Here is a 21,405-nt window from a genome sequence, read left to right as displayed (position 1 = left end):
ATTTTAAACTACTGTATTGCCCCTTCTCAAAAACCAGAAATCTCACACCATTTAAATAAGCCTCGTGTTAAGCTATTACTTTTAAAAGATAACACCTGAAGTGTATAATAGTAGAATCTAGCTTAATCAGCACATAAATGGAGAACTGGAAAAGGATGGGGGTTGTCATGTTGATAAAATGATGTGCTATTTTCCTCTTGATTAGAAGGGGGAAACATGCCAGAAGAGATTACGAGAGAATTCTCAGGAGACGTGACAGAGGATGGATTGCAGAGAGATGTTTTAAGAGTGAAGTAATTTAGCAATCTCTTTCTTTCTGAATATGGCATCGACTAATCTACACTGAGATTTCATGTGTATAATTTGGTGCTTCCTGTCCAGAGTATTTATTTCTGGAATTCTCATCTTCTATGCATTCTTACTCACTGCTTCTCCATTTTATTTTTTTATTGAAATATAATTGACATAGAACACTGTATTAGTTTTAGGTATACAACATAGTGATTTGATATATGTATATATTGCAAAATGATTAGCATAATAAATTTAGTTAACATCCATCACCACACATAGTTACATTTCGTTTCTTGTGATGAGAAGTTTTAAGATCTTACTTAGCAACTGTTATCCATTTTAAAGTTTAAAAAGTTCTAGAGAATTAAGGAACCACTCCAAAAAATTAAATTACATATTTTTAATCATGTAAATATTTCTTTTTGTTTCATCACTTGCCAATGACTACCATTAAATCCCTTTCCACAAAATCTGTGTGACTTAAATTAAGCTGGCTATTTTTGTGGGGAAATAAAGTGAGATTTTCTTTCTTCCTTAACTATGTTTGATCCTAATTAGCCTTGCTTCTGTCACAGTTAATTTATTAAATACAGCTCAACTTGCAGATGATATTGTCCTATTTCTCTTTGTTTTTTATCTTTCTCTCATTTGTTGGAATCCCAAGAAAAAGTCCGTGACCTTTCTCAAAGCACACAGTTAAGAATTTGCACTTCTAGGTTGTAAACCTTTTCGTTCTATCATTCCTCCACCAAGTGTACACAGTATCTGGAATTTATCTTTGTAGCCTGCTCTGATTTCAAACTCGTTTATTAAAAGGAAGAATGCTTTCTTTTTACTCTCAAAGAAAGTACCTTATCTGAATCTGAAGAATGTTTAAAAGAGTAAGTATTTTAACTTATATTAACCTTATTTTTTAAACTTAATATTTTAACTTATATTAAAGAAAATGTTCTCAAGTTACTAAACATAATGATCACTGTAATTTCTGTGACATTTGTTGATATGATAGAATGCTAACATCTCATTGAAACAGAATTTGTGTTTTCGATTTGTATCAGGAAAAGTCATTAGTCCTACACCAATAATTGTTTTCAAATAACAATTTTGATCCCTAATAATGTTTTAAGAGGTGAGTTCACATTATTAAGAAAACATGGTAATGAAAACAGATAATATCACCTTTTAAAAGAGTCCTTTAACATGAATCTATTGTTTAATTATGTAGACTTCTGTTACATTTTTAGTGACCTCTGTTTGGTCCAGCTAAGTAAGGAAACGTCACAGAATGTGCCCAAGTGTTATGTTTGCCTCGTTGTTGTTTTTTTCTTATTCCAGATCAAAAATATAAGTAAACTGGCAGAAGTCTCCCCAAACAATGCCTTACAGCTAAGTGAGAAACTGAGGCATATGAAAAACCAAAGTGAATCTGAAGAAGAAAAAATGAATCTTTCAATCAAGAAACTGAAAATGTTCTCGTTAGGTGATTTTTTTTTTAAACATTAGGACTAGTTTCTGTCCCTCCCCCACTCTTCCTCCTCTTCTCTCTCCCCATCCTCCTCCTTTTTCTTCCTTTTGTAATGTATACTCAAACATCACAACCAACTCCAAATTACGTTAACTGGAAATGACATGGCTAAATCAGAAACATGATATACTCCTTGATTTTAAATTTCTTCATGGAAACAATTCCAAAATATTAACTCTGTATCAAAAAAATATGGCTCTCTGTATAAGATTAGTTTAGTAATAAATCCTAGAATTTAGTTAGAATTCCAAAGAAGTGAACTTGGTGTTTAAAGTTATTTTGTTTTAAACAAGGAAAATCTAACATGAAGACTCTGTCAGATTCCACAACTTTCTCTGCTGACAGAGTGTGTGAGATCAAGGTATGCCAGCTGTTGGTTAGTATATCAAATGCTGTAGTGAGGTGGCATCTAAAATATTGCTTATTTTAGATAACTATTATTGACTATTTTCCAAGACTCATGTTGGCTTTCTGTGACTGACCAAAGGAGGAACTATTGGATTCGTTATTATTATGAATTATTATTATAATTATGAACTTAATGTCCCTCATTGTGCCTTATTTTCAGAGAGGTTTGTTTTAAACTCCAGAGAACTATTAGTTAAAGATAAAAATCAAATAGTACAGCTGGAAATTGACGGGAAATCTCGCTCTTGGTAAATAACGTCATTTGGGTACAACACTACATGGAATTGATCTGAGGAGGCTTTCTTTCCTATAGCCATCTTCCAAATTCAATAATTTAATATTCTCCACATGAATTAATAGACAGTTGGGATGTCGGTTACAATCTTTGCAATCACTTTATTAAATCTGTTTATTTATGAGAGACCCCTGTGGCCAAGTGTTCTTTCCATCTCACTGTTTCTAGGAATTGTGTTAGCAGCTTTAGTCCTGATTTTTAAAATAAGAAAAAAATAGGGAGTAAAAATGATCAGTAAAAAATGACCAAAATAGTCAGTAAAAATGATCGGGTTTAGGATCAGTCAACTGGACATTTTGTTTGTTCAAAAGCAAGTTTTCAGTGAGCGAGCGAGACGGACTGATATTAACTAGACACAGATCCAGGAACTGTGTGAGGAGCACGGTAGCTCTTTCTGCAGATACAGGTCAATTCAGACACCAAAACTAAAACGAAATCAGAACTGCCGCAGCATTCTCAGTTCCAGCAACGGTCACAGAGCCTACTCCTCTACGAGTCCTAGTTCTCATTGCTACTAAATAAGTTTCTGATAAAAATGTCACTCTAATTAGCCTAAGGAATTAGGAAAAAAAACAACTGTGCTCAGATTATTACAATAAAAATTAGACTAGGCATCAAGAAAAATCCTATTCCATAAAAGGAACTTTCCTGGTCAGGGTCCAAGACTCTTGCTCACCAGGAAGCAGTGCCCTTCGCCCACCCAGTTCTTTGTTTTTCTTGGCTCTGAAGCCCAAATAAAATGATCATTACATTTATGGTGGCCGCACTATTCAGCTCTTCTTTTACCATCTTAATATTTTCCTTACAGTCTGAATTCCTTATTAACAGAGTTATGTGTCACTTCTCCTGAAAGTGAATTTATAATCACTTGAATATGAATTTTTAATCTCATAATAAATGCCAAGAAATGTTTCATGACTGAATACAGGGTTAAATTCAACTCATTTTTTATTAGAACTTTTTTTTTTTTTTTTTGCGGTACGCGGGCCTCTCCCATTGCAGAGCACAGGCTCCGGACGCGCAGGCTCAGCGGCCATGGCTCACGGGCCCAGCCGCTCTGCGGCATGTGGGATCTTCCCGGACCGAGGCACGAACCCGTGTCCCCTGCATCGGCAGGCGGACTCTCAACCACTGCGCCACCAGGGAAGCCCGTGAACTTTTTTTTTTTTAAACAAAAGTTACTATTTCTAGGAAGAGCCAACTCCATGATTTTGTTTAAAATACAGTTTTAATTTATTCATGAAAAATTCTCGTCACATTTTTTTCAAAAACATTATAGGAAGTAAAATATTCCTTTTGGGACTTCCCTGGCGGTCCAGTGGTTAGGACTCTGAGCTTTCACTGCCAGGGCCTGGGTTCAATCCCTGGTCGGGGAACTAAGATCCCACAGGTCACAGGGTGTGGCCAAAAAAAAAAAAGGAAGTTAAATATCCCTTTTATATTAAACAAGAGTAGCTAAGGCAAAAATGAGTACAAAGAAGATGTACACTAGGGTCATGTCACTCAAATACTAAAAGCTATCCAGGGCTCCCACTGTCTTTTTTTTTTTTTTTTTTTTTTTTTAGTATTTATTTACTTATTTATTTAGCTGTGCCGGGTTTTAGTTGCTGCACGCATGAGGGATCTAATTTCCTGATCAGGGATCGAACCCCGGCCTGTTGCATTGGGAGCGCAGAGTCTTAACCACTGGACCACCAGGGAGGTCCCCGCATTGTCTCTTGAATGAAGTCCAGTTTCCTTAGCCTCACATTTAGGGGCACGTGTGATCTGCTCCCAGCCTTCCTGAACTTCCACTCCTTTTTTTTTTTTTTTTTTTACTTTTTTAGACACTTTTTTGCTTTTTTAGTTACTTTTTTAGACCCCCCCGCCGCCCCCCACTGGCCAGCCAGGAGTGATCCACGCACTGTTACCTGTTCCACCCTGAGCTTTGGCCTCGGCGGAGAATGCCCTTACCCCTCTTCTCACTGCACATCTCCACAAATGTAATCTGTGCGGGCCTCCAAGACCGGGTTTAAATGCAGTCTTGAAGTTCTTCCTGAACTTTTTTCTCCTGCCTCTGAGCCCCACATCATTTGGGGTTATGTTTATCACTTCTGTTCTTAAGGGATCAGTAATCATCTAAAATGACTTATAATTCCCCACTTGGTGGTGAACCCCTTGGGGATCAGATCTGTGTCTGATTCATCTCTAACTTCCCCCGTGGCACTCAGCATCTGTGCCTCGATAAGGAGCCAGAGAGAGACAAAGAGCTATTACCCCACATACCGAGAGTCCATCTTATGTACTTTAGTTCTCAAAGGGGGCCAATTTTATTCTTCTGAAAAGCAGGACATAGATGTATTTAAAGGTTTCTTTTTTTTCCCCCACCCCGGGCTGCACTTGGCGGCACGCGGGCTCCTAGTTCCCCAATCAGAGATCGAACCCATGACCCCTGCCGTGGAAGCACAGAGTGCCAACCACTGGACCACCAGGGAGTTCCCTAAAAGTTTCTTTATAATACGTTAATCGTACTGTAAATTACTCTGTTTTGTTGCATCCCCTTCTCAAAATAGGCCCTTGAGAAGTAGCATCAGTTATAATTACCCAATTATGCTGGTGAGCAAAAATTGTGAGCCTTTTTAATGTCATGGAGGATTAGAGTGGAGTTTTGTTGAGTCCAAACCCAGTGCTTCCCCATTGTCTCATTCATGGTATTTGAATCTCTTTTTTTAAATTGAAGTATAGTTGATTTATAATGTTAATTTCTGTTGTATAGCAAAGTGATTCAGTTATACATATGTACATTCTTTTTTATATTCTTTTCCATTATGGTTTATCACAGGGTATTGAAGATAGTTCCCTGTGCTATACAGTAGGACCTTGTTGTTTATCCATCCTATATATAATAGTTGGCCATTGTGTTTGAATCTTAATGACATCTAAACATTTTAATTGCTTTTGAATCTGTACTTATCATAAGCAATTCTTGTGAGGACATTTTGTAGAACACGCAGTATCCCAAATCTGTCATTCTTCGTTTTTCGAACAAGCATTGAATGAATTCAGCTTTACATGAGCAGCATTTCTTTCAGAGAGAAGGGAAAATTGAGGATGAAGAAGCATCTGTGAGACATATACAATAATCCCTGTATTCTAGGGACACATAATCAAATGCAAATTAACTTAGAATTCGTTGTGGTGATATTTACAAGGTAGAATGATAAGGAGACACAATTATCTAAAACCCTTCTTCTTATTTAAGAGGATAACATGCCTCCAGAGGACATAGAGAGGGTTGCAAATCGTGTACTTGACATCCACCTACCAGTAACATCGCAAAATCTGACCCATGAATTTGACAAAATATGGAAACCTATGCAACTCTGTGAGGACTACAGGACAGAGGAGAACAGGCTAAATAAAGCAGCAGATGGAGCCCGAAAGGTTTTGGTGAAGGCAAAAGCAGCTGAGTAAGTACAGTATTAATATTCTCCTCCTTCTCTAACAGGCCATCTGCCAAAAGGCCATCTGAAAAATATTTGCCTAAGGAGCTATAACGTTCAAATGAAATTACCCTCTGATAGTTCATTGTCCAAAATGAGGGCTAAGCTGTCTGTGGAGGTGCCCCAGAAAGCTGGGAAACTGGGAGACATTATGCAGAGATGCCTGTTTCCCATTTTCCTTAGTCTCTGAATGCCCTTCCAGTGTCTGTTACCTCTGTATACCAATATACACCAATAAATGCCATGTATTAATTATATGCCAATATCTTAACAAGTGCTGGGACTGTCTGTGTATTCTTCCTTTCTTGCAGACCTGTTTATTTTTTAAAAAATCTTTATTGGAGTATCATTGCTTTACAATGGTGTGTTAGTTTCTGCTGTATTACAAAGTGAATCAGCTATACATATACATATATCCCCATACCTCCTCCCTCTTGTTTCTCCCTCCCACCCCTCTAGGTGGTCACAAAGCACCGAGCTGATCTCCCTGTGCTATGCGGCTGCTTCCCCCTAGCTACCTATTTTACATTTGGTCGTGTATATATGTCCATGCCACTCTCTCACTTCATCCCAGCTTACCCTTCCCCCCCCCCGTGTCCTCAAGTCCATTCTCTACGTCTTGCATACCTATTTTTGTTTCTTTCTGTATTTACTACAGTATCAGTACTTTGAAAATCTAGATTAAAAAAAGTATATCACATTAAAAATATGACGGTGAGACAGAGAAGAAATGAACACTAGTGCCCAAGGAGTAATACAGTAGAATGATACATACGGTACGCAAAGTCAACTAACTCTTGCTTCCTTTTGCCCTTGTCAACTTAGCCAAGCAAAGAGGAAAAGCCACCTTGATGTTTTTATGATCATGGGGTGCTGTGAGTCCAGGTCATAGGGTCAGTGGATGATGGTACCATCATCAACACCCATCACCATTTTTCACCCCCAGAAGCAGAGTTGAGACCTGGCTGCCTTCATTGTCTCATCATCCACCTCTACAAATGAAGTGCATCAGACTCCACTGAAAGCCCAGCCCCTTCTGGTTTTAATATTTCAAACTAGGAAGATTAAGCAACTGGGCACAAGCATGCAGCAATTAAAAATGATGCTGATGAAGGATTTTTAGTAACATGCAGAGATTCTTATAGTGTAATGTTAATGCTTGTAAAAAGAAGATAACAGATTATACGTGGAAGAGGATCTCAATCATGAAAAGAAAAAAACTGGTAGGACAAAAATGCTAGAATGTGCCAATATCTTAACAGGTGGTAGGATTACTGGTAAATTTTCCCTCCCTGATATTTTTTTTTCTTTCCTCTTTTATTGGGGTACTTTCTAAATGTACTATAATGAGCAGTACATTGAAAATCTAAAGAAAAAATTAATTCAGTAAAAAGATATGGGGGAGGGGGGACTTAAGAGAAGAAAAGCCTCCAGAACCCTCACTGTAATTGTAGAGAAAAAAAAGTATAGAAAGGGAGAGCAATATACTGTATGATTCCAACTATAGGACATTCTGGAAAAAGCAAAACTATGGAGACAGTAAAAAAAAGATCAGTGGTTGCAGGGGTTGAGGGGAGGCATGAATAGGCAAGCACAGGAATTTTAGGACAGTGGAAATAGTTTGATACTATAATGATAAATACATGTCATTATACGTTTGTCTACACCCAAGAGTGAGCCCTAATGTAAACTGTGGACTTTGGGTGTTTACGATGTGATGTGTCAGTATAGGTTCATCATTTGTAACAAATGGACCCTCTGGTGCAGGATGTTGCTAATTGGGCAGGTTATGCATGTGTGAGGGCAGGGAGTATGTGGTAAATCCCTGTACCTTCCTCTCAATCGTGCTGTGAACTTAAACTGCTCTTAAAAAAAAAAAAAAAATTGTGTGTTTTGGGTTTTTTTCTGTTCAACGGAGAGAAAGATTATCACTGGAAGGAGAGGCTGGGTTGGATGGGGAAGGGGTTGTTTCGCCATTTAGCTATTTTTGCTCTCACACAAGCATTTCTAATGGTGCCTCTGCTAAGATCTATTTCCCTGATTTTGTACCTTCTTGAAAAGGTGCTTCTGAGCCCACAGATCTAAGTATCTGGTGAATGTTGACTTGAGGTGTGCTCACTTCTGTAAAATAGACTATCACCTGGAAAGCTTGTGATGGTAACCTCTGACTGGGCCCCTGGGCAGCTGGAATGTCAGCGAAGCTTAAATAAACCTGAATAAACACAGCCTGAAAACGCAGGGCCTTTCGTTCTCTTTTGCTCCCTCTGGAGCCTCTTGACTACCCCGCCCCCTACTCCAATCAGGATTTCAAGAGCGTTACTTAAGTTTGAGAAATCAGAGAACTGGAATTGGCCGAAGATAGTTTTCTTTTGTTCCAAGCTTGGCAGTTTTATCCCCCAAACCTCTCTGCTTATGACAAGTTAAGAAGAAACGAGACCTGTATCCTTGATTTCCATATCTGGCAAAATCTGTATCTTTGCATGCATATGTATGTGCTTTTACTGGCATCTAAATGTACCTATGTCTCAAAAGGAAGACTTCAGCACTTTGCCTTGCTTAAGAGTGATTTCAATTAACTTTATGAATAATTCAGTAAAGTTTTTGTTGAGTCGAATGAACTCTCAAGGTGAAATAAATGAATAATTGTATATTTATCTAATCTGATGTGTTAATATCTTAGAAAAGCAGCAAATGTTCTATTAAATCTCGACAAAATGTTGAATAAGTTGCAACAAGTTCAAATCACTCAAGTACGGGCAAATTCTACCATCACACAGCTTGGCTAAGTTATCTGCCCAGATAACAAAATAAAAAAGAACGCACTGCAGGTATTTATCTTCCTTGAAACTATCCTGAAATAGACTTTGAGTGTGAAGACAGCACAGTTTTTATATCTCATCTTACCTGTCTGATGGAATTATTATGATGATAAATAAGATTATGATAGTATTATGCATTTAATTAACGTTCTACAGAGTTATCCCGGCATTATTTCATCTCATTGTTGACCAAGCCTGGGGGATAAAGCAGGTGTTACCATCAGCTTGTAGATGAAGAAGCTATGACTCATGGAGGTTAAGTCACTTACCTAATGTCTCACAGCTAATTAATGGTAGATGTGAGGCCAGTATTTATCCCTTCTGATACCAGGGAAAGTAACAGACTTCTGAAAGCTCACCAACCAAAGAAATTAAGTTAATTGTTGCCAGATTTTTATAACAAAATATGCATGAAATCTCATCAGCGTATCCTAAGACTGAAAGACTATCTTACCTGAAAGAAAGGGTTCCATCCACTGATTGGCAGGAATAAAGCCACGGTTTAACCCAGGGGATGGATCCAGAAGAGGAAGCCTGGCAGCTGGAGGACAGAACAGGACCTAGACTGAGGGTCTGTGACGTATCTCTCTCCAGCACATCCTCTTCCCAGCAGATTGCAAGCTTCTCAGTCTCTGTTCTTCCTCGGAGTCTTAGATATCTAAGTACATGCATCCTGAAAAGAAAAGCAGAAAGCACCAGCACAGGAAGTTATGCACCTGGAAATAAAAAGCTTAGATATGAAGAGGTTGCATATATACAGGAGCAAAAAATAAAGACGGTCTCCAGGTTTTCCCCTTCTAGGCATCTACTCTAGAACAGGGGCTGGCAAAATACAGCCCAGGGGCCACAGGGACCCACCAACTGTTGCATCCAAAGTCACACCGTTTTATTGGAATTCAGCCACGTATTGTCCATGGATGCTTTTGCACTACAGTGGCACAGAGTTGAATAGTTGCAACAGAGATTTTATGGACCACAAAGTGTAAAATATTTACTAGCAGGCCCTTTACAGAAAAAGCTTCAAGATTCCTGCTCTAGAAAAACTCCCACCTATGCCCGAGGGCCTGGGAAAGGGCTTCGATTTCTAACAGCATGGTGGACCAGTATATCAAGGAGCCATCTAGTAGAAAAAAACCTGAAAATGTTAGATATTTTAACAGTTTTTTAAATGCGTAGCTGAATTGGTAAAAAATGGAGGAAATCTTCAGAGGCCAATAATGACCGGAAAACATGATCCAGACAGATAATCAAGCATGAACCTGATGGCAGGCAGAGGGCAGCTGTCAATCCCTGGTGTATTAAAGCTGTCGGTTTCCCTGGCTGCCATGAGTAATAGAAAATGAAGCCCACGCAAGGAGGGCATGAGACCCTTGCATAGAGAGGAGACCCCAAAAGGCAAACCCTCAAGGAAATGTTAAACTATTTCAGAGAGAGGAAGAGGGAATAAAGATATTAGCCTGTGCGTGGAGGGGGAGAGCCTTCGCTAAGCATGATTAACAAGCTGGCTCTCAGATGAGATGGGGCCAGAATTCACACGACCTGGGTGGCCCTGGCAAACCAAGCTAAAAATGTCATTTAAAGTTTTCCTGGGTTGTCAGGGCCCTCAGATGCCTGACAGAGGCAATGAGAAATCCTTTCCAAAGGAATGTACCTTAAAACCAAGCCTCAAAGGATTCCCTTAAAACACACAATAAAGAAACAAATTGCCTTAAGCAAGAGTCCATCAGTAACAGTAAACAGAGTCAGAATGCAGGAGATTTTGGATATTACCATTATTGGATATCCAGTACAAAATAAGAATGTTTATGACGCTTAAGAAAAATCAAAGAAGGCATGAAAGTTTGACCAAAGAACAAGAGACAAGAGATAACAAATGACCTGTCAGACTTCTAGACGTGACAAGTATGGTCGCCGAAATAAGAAACAAGTATAAGGTGTTCATTATTGTTTATAAGGGAGAAAAAAATTAGAAGCCACCTGCATCCATCGGAAAATGGAAAAATAAAATTTTGTATATTCAAACAATGGAACACTTTAAATTGGTAAAAGTGAATAAAGAATTTAAAAAATAAAGAATAAGAAAAAAGTTATGCAAGTTAACTTAGATGACCTGTACCAGAATAATTTTGAATTAAAAAATTCAAGCTGCAGAAATACACAGGATGATGTATTTGCGTAAAGTTTAAAAGTAGAAAATACTGTATATTGTTAGAAATACCAAATAAGATAGAGTTAAAAGCATGTAGAAGTATATGGAATGAGAAATATTAGATTCAGAGTAGTGGTGACCTTTGGGGGGGAGGGGGTGATGATGGTGGTACACCCAGGGTCTTGGCTCACCGGCAATACTTATTCTTAAGCCAGCTGGTGGGTACAGAGATACGTGCCACATCTCCTAGAACCTCTTGTCTGTCTGAAATTTTTTTTTTTTTTTTTTGCGGTACGTGGGTGTCTCACTGCTGTGGCCTCTCCCATTGCGGAGCACAGGCTCCGGACGCGCAGGCTCAGCGGCCATGGCTCACGGGCCCAGCCACTCTGCGGCATGTGGGATCTTCCCAGACCGGGGCACGAACCCGTGTCCCCTGCATCGGCAGGCGGACTCTCAACCACTACGCCACCAGGGAAGCCCCTGAAATATTTTTTTTTATAACATTTTTGTGAGGAACAGGAAAAGTAAAGGAATGATTTCCTTTCCCTTTACACCTAGCTTGTTTTCAGAGGGCTCATTACATCATGTATTTTCTTGTTTGTTACATAAAGAGACTTTCCCCTTTCCGGTCTCTCAATCAACAACAGGCTGAAAATCAGGCCCGGGAGAATGAGCTGGACTTAGCAAAGCAACAGTCAGCGCTGGAGGGTGGACTTGCCCGGCTGCAGACCAAGTTGCAAAGGAATCGAGACGAGGCCGTCCATGTGGGAGCTCAGGCTGAATCGGCCCGGCGCCAGGCTGGGGGCCTTGAGGAGGTCATTGGTCCTACCCCTGCCCCTAAGAGCAGACAACAGTGCTTCTTTGAAGGATAATCCCTTCACCCCAGATTTTTGTGCCATTTGTCAGCATTTCCTTTAGTGCTTGCTGGTCCATGCAGTGCATATTTGTAGGTACCCCACTGGGCATGGAGATGCTTCTGTAAGTGGAATGCTGTCTCCAAAGAAGACAGGTTTTTGGCCAGATTATGTTAGAGTGTTTAGCCCCATCTACTCATCCCGTATTACTAGTGACATCTTAGTCAAATTTTTCCTAAACTTCCAACCATTCACAATTTATGTCATGGGTCTATACTGTATGTATTCAGATCTGCCCACCTATACAATACAAGCTGATTGATCCGTTTACTCTAATTAAATCACAAAACAAAGAAGTGAAAGTCATCTGCCAAAGAGAATAGATCAAGTTACAAAAATCAGAGTGAGTTCATGAAACAGTTGTGGAAAATGGCCTGTTCATTTCGGTTGCTGAAAGAAGCTGTCACCTCATTTTCTTAGCAGGAAATCTTTGGTTGGTCACATTAATACAGCAGCTTAAGCAAAAGAAAGAGGTTGACGTGTTCTTGTAATTGGTGTATTCTCTTGCTCTTCATTCCTAGTGTGCTGGGTACATTTTCCACTGACTCGGGAGTTGAGGGCATTTTCTATGGAACAGAGGTTGAGAAAGGTGATTCCTGCCCACCCTCATTCCTGGGCCTGGAGGTTATTCATCTATGGAACGTTCCAGGTTGTCAGCCACTCAGGCTGACCCTGAAGATTTCCCTTCTAAATGCGAGGAGGCCTTCATACCCCCCTGCCTCCCTGCCTTCCTCATTCCCCCTTCACCTTTGTGCCAACCAAATACTGTGTCCTTGCTGCTTCTGAACTTTCCCCACTCTCTCTGACCTTCACCTTACACTTGCAGCTGTTGGACCCACCTGAACCGAACGTTTGTCAGGGGCAGAACTGGCTCAGTTCTGTCCCCTGTTATCTCTGGCCTTAACATAGTTCAGGACAAGTCGTCGCCTTAACATGAAAAAATGCTTGATATTTTGTAACAGAAACATTTTATTTGTGACTAGCTAAAGCTGAGCATTTTTTCAACCTGAAAAAAAAGACCCAAGCCATGCAAATAAAAGCCCTGTCGGAAATATCAGAGTGACTCAAGCATCCCTGACTGGATGATGGTTGCCGCTTATCCCTTTCATGAACAGTATCAGGCAAACATCACGCACGTGTGCATGCTTTATAAATATTTTCTGATGATGGGAGTGTTGCTTTGTTACAGGAGCTTGCTGAGCTACAATGTCAATATGCTATTCTTCAGCCTAAGACAAGCGCGCCAGGACTGACAAAGGAGACCTTAGGGAAAGTGAAACAGCTAAGAGATGCAACAGTCAAACTGGCCGCAGATACAGAGGACAAGATAAGAAGAATAAACAGGTATCTATTCTTTAGATGTTCCCAGCTTTATTGAGGTATAATTGACACATAGAATTGTATGTATTTAAAGTGTACCCCGTGATGATATGATGGACGTGTACATTGTGAAATGACTACCACAGTTAACACGTCCACCACCTCACATGTTTACTTTTTGTGTGTATGTGGTGAGAATGCTTCACATCTACCCACATATACAATACAATCTGATTGATCCCCAGAACCCATTCATCTTATAACTGGAAGTTTGTACTCTTTGGCCAACATCTCCCCCCATGTCCCCATCCCCCAACCCCTGGCAGCCACCATTCTACTCATTCTATGAGTTCAACTTTTTTTTTTTTAGATTCCATATATAAGTGATATCATACAGATTTGTCTTTCTCTGTCTGGCTTATTTTCATTTAGCGTAATGTCCTCTAGGTTCGTTCATGTTGTTGCAAATGGCAGGATTTCCTTGTTTGTAATGATGAATTATATTTATGCATATATGTGTATGTATCTGATGTGTGTATATATGCCTCTCACATTTTCCTTATCCAGTCATCCATGGACAGACGCTCAGGTTGTTTCCATATCTTGGCTATTGTGAATAGTGCTGCAGTGAACACAGGAGTACAGATATCTCTTTGAGATACAGATGTGGTTTTCTCAGATATGTACACAAATCCGGGATTCCTGGACCGTGTCATAGTTCTCTCTGTCCTTTTACCCACTCCCCCAGTTTGACAATAACATCATAATACTCCACCTTTCTGGTAGAACATATACCAATTTCAATTTATCATTGACACAGTTTAACCACTTCTGAGTCCACCGAGGAGAGAGAAGTAGGAGCTGGGTTTGTGACTGTAACGGAATATGCCTCGTGCCTGATTTTATGTCAACAAGTATTAATGAGCTCTGTCTGCATTAATTGGAACACTGAGATTGCCTATGGTCACTTTGAAATGCCCTTGTCCTAACTTGGTACTTTTCAACCAGGGGTGATTTTATCCCCTCCCCTGGGGATAAAAACGTCTGAATACATTTCTGCTTGTCACAGCTAAGTGGTGCAACTAACATTCTAGTGGACGGAGGCCAGGGATGTTGCTAAATGTCCTGTAATGCACAGGACATCCCCCTGATAATGAACAATTATTCTGACCAAAGTATTAATAGCGCCGAGGTTGGGAAACCCTGTCCTAAGCTGTGGTGCTCATTTTCTCCTCTCCTGCAAGTTACTTTTTTGGAGTTATGATCTAGACTCTAGGTTGCTAAGTCATTTATCATGGGTCTGTAGGTAGCAATCCAGAAGGAAACATACTCTGAAAAAAAATGGAAATTTTGATGCACAAAATGTGTAGCAAACATAGAACACATACAATCAGAAAGATAATCAGAGTGTTTTTTCCACGGCTGATATTCATGATTGTTCTGGGCAATCATGTCCTGAACCACCTCTAAATCATCAAGAAATATCGAATGATAAGTGGTCTAGTTTTACTTCTGGTTGTATTTATTGTCTCCCACAACTTTAAAATTAACCATATTAATTTCAAATATAAGTAACTCTCAAAATACTAAAATAACCCAGGGACTTCCCTGGCAGTCCAGTGGTTAAGACTCTGTGCTCCCAATGCAGAGGGCACAGGTTCGATCCCTGGTAGGGGAACTAAGATCCCACATGCCGCAGGGCGGGGCCAAAAAAAAAAAAAAAAAAAACAACTCTCACTTACAAATGCTACTTTATTATAAAATAAGTCGTTGGCCCTACAACTATTTATATCATTGTTATGAAATGAAAAAAATGGAAATGCAACATTAGTGTGGGCCAAAGTCAGGAAAAATATATACCAAAGTGTTACCATTAGATATCTCTGGGGGCAGGGAGGGTGAGGAGGAAAACACTACTTCTTACATTTACAGAATTGTTGTAAAAAGTAGTGAGTTTTTTTCACTTTCAGTATTTTCTTAATACTTTTAAAGAGGAAATACTAGGAAAGATTCAAAAAGACAAATGTTGTTTTTACCTTTCACTCCATAGGCGATACCATGAAAAATCAGTTTCTATTATTCCCAGACCTTGGTCCTTCCTGTGAGAACAAAAACACCGGGAAGACCTTTTCTGTCTTATATTTTATGTCAGGGTCTACATTGTTTCCACTTTTCCCCATAGACTAAAACTTTCACAGTTCTTAAAGTTAGGTTGGAAGAGAAGTTTGAGTCAGGCGACTTCTCAGGTCAAAAGTAATGTGTTCTACTACTTTTTTTTTCTTCTCACTGTAAGGCTGTTTTCACAACTCAACAAGATAGGAAACCAAGACAGTGGTTTGGCCATCATCCCAACTCTGCCACTTGAGAAGAGGCTGAACCACAAGGTCTGTGCTCTCTTCCCATCGGTTAGGAAGAGATGCCCATGGGATTCCAGAAAGGAGCCCTGACTTGACTAGACGAGGTCAAAGCGGAGAGAGTGGAGAGTGGAGAGTGGGCCCCAGTCTGCAGCCAGGGTCCTTCCGCAGAGCTTTGTGTCAGTCAGCATCCCAGCAAGAAATGAAAAGCACACTTGGATGTAATTCTGGATTGTGTGTTTATAAGCGGAGTTGTCTCAGTTATCTATTTACTGCATCACAAACTGTTCCCCCAGTGTAATGGCTTAGAACAACAAGCGTGCACTGTGTGTGTGTGGGTTGTCCGGGTGGTGCAGGTCTCTCCTGGGCTGTTACTTAAGCAGCTGCATTGTCTGATGGGTCAGCTGGCAGGTCTGCCAGGGCCCAGGCTTGGCTGAGATGCTGGGTCTCTCTCCACAGGGTCTTTCATTACAGGCTGCTTTACAGCCTGGTGGTCACAGGGTTCCGTAAGAATGGGCAGAAGGTGTGAGGCTCTTGCTTGAGGTCCAGCAACATCATTTCTTCTACTTTCGATTGGTCAAAACAACTTGCAAAGCTGGACCTGGTTTGGGGAGAGAGGGTAAATAGACTCTTATTGCTTGGTGGAAGGAACTAGGAAAAAAACAAAACAAAACACAGGAATTAAGGGAATCAATCAAGGGTGTGGAGGTCCTGGGTGACCAGCAGAGAAGCCGTTAGCATCCCTGGACCTGAATGAGCCATGGGAAGGAGGAGTGTGCGTGCTGGGAAGCAGTGCTGTGAGCACCAGGACAGAAGGGAGGAGGCCACCCTGTAGGAGCTGGACTTGAGAGACAACAGGACTGCCAGAACCCTGCTGCTCACCAAGGGTGCATTCCGCTCGCTCTTCCCACCCTCTGATCACTTCTCAGAACTGGCCAGTGGCCAAGTGTGAGCTAAAGCCAGAGGTCAAGGGAGCCAGGTGATGTCATCTGTGGAGGCTGCCTTTCTTTCCAGGACACAGAGCAGGATGGGTCAGGGATCTGGTGGGGCAAATGAAAAGTACCCAGCACGATCTTGTTAACTTCCTTGGTAGAAACCCAAGGATCTATTTTTCTTTTAGTACAAATACGCTTCCAATGCTGACTCCCCTGTTCAATCCCAAATGGCCCGTATTTGAAAGTTTCTGGCGATAGAATGCTCACCACCTTCCAGAGCAGCTCCTTAGTCTTTGAACTGCTGTGACTACTAGAAAGTTCTCTATATTAAGACAAAAATCTTCCTTCATGGAGCTTCCATCTGCTGGTTTCATTCTGTGTCCTCAGGATGACCAAAAACACATTTACTCTGCTTTTCTGACCACAAATACTTGAAAATAGCTATAGCACATGCCCTGAATCTTCTTTCTCTGTATGAAACGTAAACATAAAAGTTAATTCAACTTTTGTTCACAAGACAATTTCATATTTCTCCAGCAATCTAGCTTGTTCCTCTAAACCCATTGCTACATGCTAGTTTGACAGTTACCCCAAACCAACTGAGTATCCAGGTGTGATATGACCAAGTGAAGTGGAATATTTACCTTCCTTCCTTTAGAAGATCCACTTCAACCTAAGGTCAGTTTCTTTTCTAAAGGCCACTTCACACTGTTAACTATAGCTCTCTGTGCCTCTTCCATCTACTACTCTATGGGCTCCTGGTTAGGCTTTACTATAATTCTCAGGTATTTGTTGGATGAAGAATGGATAAGTGAGTGGATGGATGGATGCATGCATGCATCGATGCATGGTTGGACACATGGATGTATGCATGGATGGATTCATGGATAGATGCGTGGATGGATTCATAGATGGATGCATGGATGGATAAGAGTGAAAAGCATCACTTTGCTTGTACTGTCCAGGGACTTCCATATCAGCAGAGAAGAATGAAGAAATGAACATGTCTTTTTAAAAAATGTCTTCAGTCTATTTCCTGAAAGATTGAGAAGCCCTAAAGTGATGGACACTTACAGGATAGAAAGCCCAGAGATAAACCCATGCACATATGGTCGCCTTATCTTTGATAAAGGAGGCAAGAATATATAATGGAGAAAAGACAGCCTCTTCAATAAGTGGTGCTGGGAAAACTGGACAGCTACATGTAAAAGTATGAAATTAGAACACTCCCTAACACCTTACACAAAAATAAACTCAAAATGGATTAAAGACCTAAATATAAGGCCAGACACTATCAAACTCTTAGAGGAAAACATAGGCAGAACACTCTATGACATAAATCACAGCAAGAACCTTTTTGACCCACCTCCTAGAGAAACAGAAATAAAAACAAAAATAAACAAATGGGACCTAATGAAACTTCAAAGCTTTTGCACAGCAAAGGAAACCATAAACAAGACCAAAGACAACCCTCAGAATGGGAGAAAATATTTTCAAATGAAGCAACTGACAAAGGATTAATCTCCAAGATTTACAAGCAGCTCATGCAGCTCAATAACAAAAAAACAACCCAATCCAAAAATGGGCCGAAGACCTAAATAGACATTTCTCCAAAGAATATATACAGATTGCCAACAAACACATGAAAGGATGCTCAACATCATTAATCATTAGAGAAATGCAAATCAAAACTACAATGAGGTATCATCTCACACCAGTCAGAATGGCCATCATCAAAAAATCTAGAAACAATAAATGCTGGAGAGGGTGTGGAGAAAAGGGAACCCTCTTGCACTGTTGGTGGGAATGTAAATTGGTACAGCCACTATGGAGAACAGTATGGAGGCTCCTTAAAAAACAAAAAATAGAACTACCATATGACTCAGCAATCCCACTACTGAGCATATACCCTGAGAAAACCATAATTCAAAAAGAGTCATGCACCAAAATGTTCACTGCAGCTCTATTTACAATAGCCAGGACATGGAAGCAACCTAAGTGTCCATCATCGGATGAATGGATAAAGAAGATGTGGCACATATATACATGGAATATTACTCAGCCATAAAAAGAAATGAAATTGAGATATTTGTAGTGAGGTGGATGGACCTAGAGTCTGTCCTACAGAATGAAGTCAGTCAGAAAGATAAAAACGAATACCGTATGCTAACACATATATATGGAATCTAAGGGGGGAAAAAAGTCATGAAGAACCTAGGGGCAAGACAAGAATAAAGACACAGACCCACTAGAGAATGGACTTCAGGATATGGGGAGGGGGAAGGGTAAGCTGGGACAAAGTGAGAGAGTGGCATGGACATATATACACTACCAAATGTAAAATAGATAGCTAGTGGGAAGCAGCCGCATAACACAGGGAGATCAGCTCAGTGCTTTGTGACCACCTAGAGGGGTGGGATAGGGAGGGTGGGAGGGAGGGAGATGCAAGAGGGAAGAGATATGGGAACATATGTATATGTATAGCTGATTCACTTTGTTATAAAGCAGAAACTAACACACCATTGTAAAGCAAATATACTCCAATAAAGATGTTAAAAAAAAAAAAGTGAATATAGGAAGAACAAACCTTTGAAAATACAGCACTTCACCAAATCCAATCAAGGCTTGTCATCTGTCTTTTCATTTCCAATGAATTCTAACTAGCTTTAGACAAAAATATCAATTTGTCTGCTGATTTAGGTGAAAACCTTGAGAAATCTGCTGAAAATAAGTGCTGTATCCATTGAATCAAAACAGAAAACTAAATATGTCCTTAATTGACACATAAATCCCTGTGTTTGGTATAACATGGGTATCCAGGAGTAATCTATCAAATAGATACCATTTACTCCACTTTCTTTTTTTAATTACTTTTTATTGGAGTACAGTTGATTTACAGTGTTGTGTTAGTTTCTGCTGTACAGCAAAGTGAGTCAGTTACACATACACATATATCCATTCTTTTGTAGATTCTTTTCCCTTGTAAGTCATTACAGAGTATTGAGTAGAGTTTCCTGTGCTATACAGTAGGTCCTTATTAGTTATCTATTTTTTACCTAGTAGTGTGTGTATGTCCATCCCAATCTCCCAGTGTATCCCTCCTCTCCTTCCCCACTTGGTAACCGTAAGTTTGTTTTCTACATCTGTGACTCTATTTCTGTTTTGTAAATAAGTTCATTTGTACCATTTTTAAGTTCCACATATAAGCAATGTCATATGTTATTTGTCTTTCTCTGACTTACTTGACTCAGCATGACAATCTCTAGGTCCGTCCACGTTGCTGCAAACGGCATTATTTTGTTCTTTTTATGGCTGAATAATATTCTGTTGTGTATATGTACCACATCTTCTTTATCCATTTGACGGATGTCAATTGACATTTAGGTTGCTACCATGTCCTGGCTATTGTAAATAGTGCTGCAATGAATATTGGGGTACATGTATCTTTTCAAATTATGGTTTCCTCTGGATATATGCCTGGGAGTGAGATTGCTGGATCATATGGTCACTCTATTTTTAATTTGTGTGGAAACACAGACGACCCCGAATAGCCAAAGCAGTCTTGAGAAAGAGAAATGGAGCTGGAGGAATCAGGCTCCCTGACTTCAGACTATACTATAAAGCTACAGTAATCAAAACAATATGGTACTGGTACAAAACCAGAAATACAGATCAGTGGAACAGGATAGAAACTCCAGAGATAAACCCACACACCTATGGTCACCTAATCTGTGGCAAAGGAGGCAAGAATGTACAGTGGAGAAAAGACAGTCTCTTCAATACATGGTGCTGGGGAAACTGGACAGCTACATGTAAAAGAATGAAATTAGAACATTCTCTAACACCATACACAAAAATAAACTCAAAGTGGATTAAAGATCTAAATGTAAGACCGAATACTATAAAACTCTTAGAGGAAAACATAGGCAGAACACTCTCTGACATAAATCGCAGCAGGATCTTTTTTGATCCACCTCCTAGAGTAATGAAAATAAAAATAAACAAATGGGACCTAATTAAACATTTACTCCATTTTTTTCTTTAAGATTTAGAAACAAAGATCCAAGCTTTGAATCTAAGTAGACAAGAAAAAGCTGATCAGCTGAAACAGTTGGAAGATCAAGTCATTGCCATTAAAAATGAAATTATCAAGCAAGAAAATAAATATGCTACCTGCTACAGTTAGGCGGAGTTAAAGTGCAAAATCACCTGTGCCTTCATTTCTGGCTTCTCAGGAGCAAACCTGAGGTGCAGTGCTGAAGTTGGGACGCACAAATGGTCAGCCTCTTCTGCCTCCGTCCCCGAGCCCTCTCCTTGCCCAGTGTAGCTGGGGAGTGAAGCTTGGCCAAGGCAATGCCACTTTATATGGAATAGAAAGGGAGTAGTAAAGGGATCATCTCTGGTTTCGGAAACCTTTCCTTTTGCCTTCCTTTCCTTTCATAGCCTAAATATGGCATCCAATAGATATAGACATATGTACATGTAACAAGTACAAATCTGCAAATAAGCATGTATTCAAACTCATTTCAGTCCAGTGAACCTAAGTGTTAAATAAGTTGCTAGCAGCTGGGGTGGGAGGAGTGGGGAGTTCTAATCAATGGGAGTAAAGTTTCAGTTAAGCAAGATGAGTAAGTTCTAGAGATCTGCCATATGTTATACATATAGTCAATGATAATGTACACTTAAGCGTTGAGTGTAAATCTCATTAAGTGTTCTTACCACAATAAAATAAAAATAAATTTAAACAAATTTAAAGAAATCAATATTTCTAATACTAGGATGGCATAAATATGGATGGGATATACTAGACTGTTCTGTAGTTTCTATCTGGATTTGCTTTGTCTGTAAAACTCTTATTCTATTCTGAATAAAATGTATATAGTTCAAAATATAACTCATTTTTACACCCA

General features: G+C 39.8%; 1 protein-coding gene across 1 annotated transcript in view; it reads left to right on the top strand.

The window, feature by feature from the left end:
* Positions 1 to 20,681, top strand: part of LAMB4 (laminin subunit beta 4) — a 143,671-nt gene extending 122,990 nt beyond the window's left edge. The window contains 6 exon segments of the mRNA XM_060108856.1: positions 1,630 to 1,774; positions 5,764 to 5,971; positions 8,685 to 8,832; positions 11,620 to 11,787; positions 13,076 to 13,228; positions 20,541 to 20,681. Of these exon segments, the coding sequence (XP_059964839.1) occupies positions 1,630 to 1,774; positions 5,764 to 5,971; positions 8,685 to 8,832; positions 11,620 to 11,787; positions 13,076 to 13,228; positions 20,541 to 20,681 (963 nt within the window).
* The last annotated feature ends 724 nt before the right edge of the window (positions 20,682 to 21,405 follow it).

Source organism: Mesoplodon densirostris, chromosome 9 (genome assembly GCF_025265405.1).
Source record: "Mesoplodon densirostris isolate mMesDen1 chromosome 9, mMesDen1 primary haplotype, whole genome shotgun sequence".
Taxonomy (NCBI): domain Eukaryota; kingdom Metazoa; phylum Chordata; class Mammalia; order Artiodactyla; family Ziphiidae; genus Mesoplodon; species Mesoplodon densirostris.
This window is presented reverse-complemented; position numbering and strand designations above follow the sequence as displayed.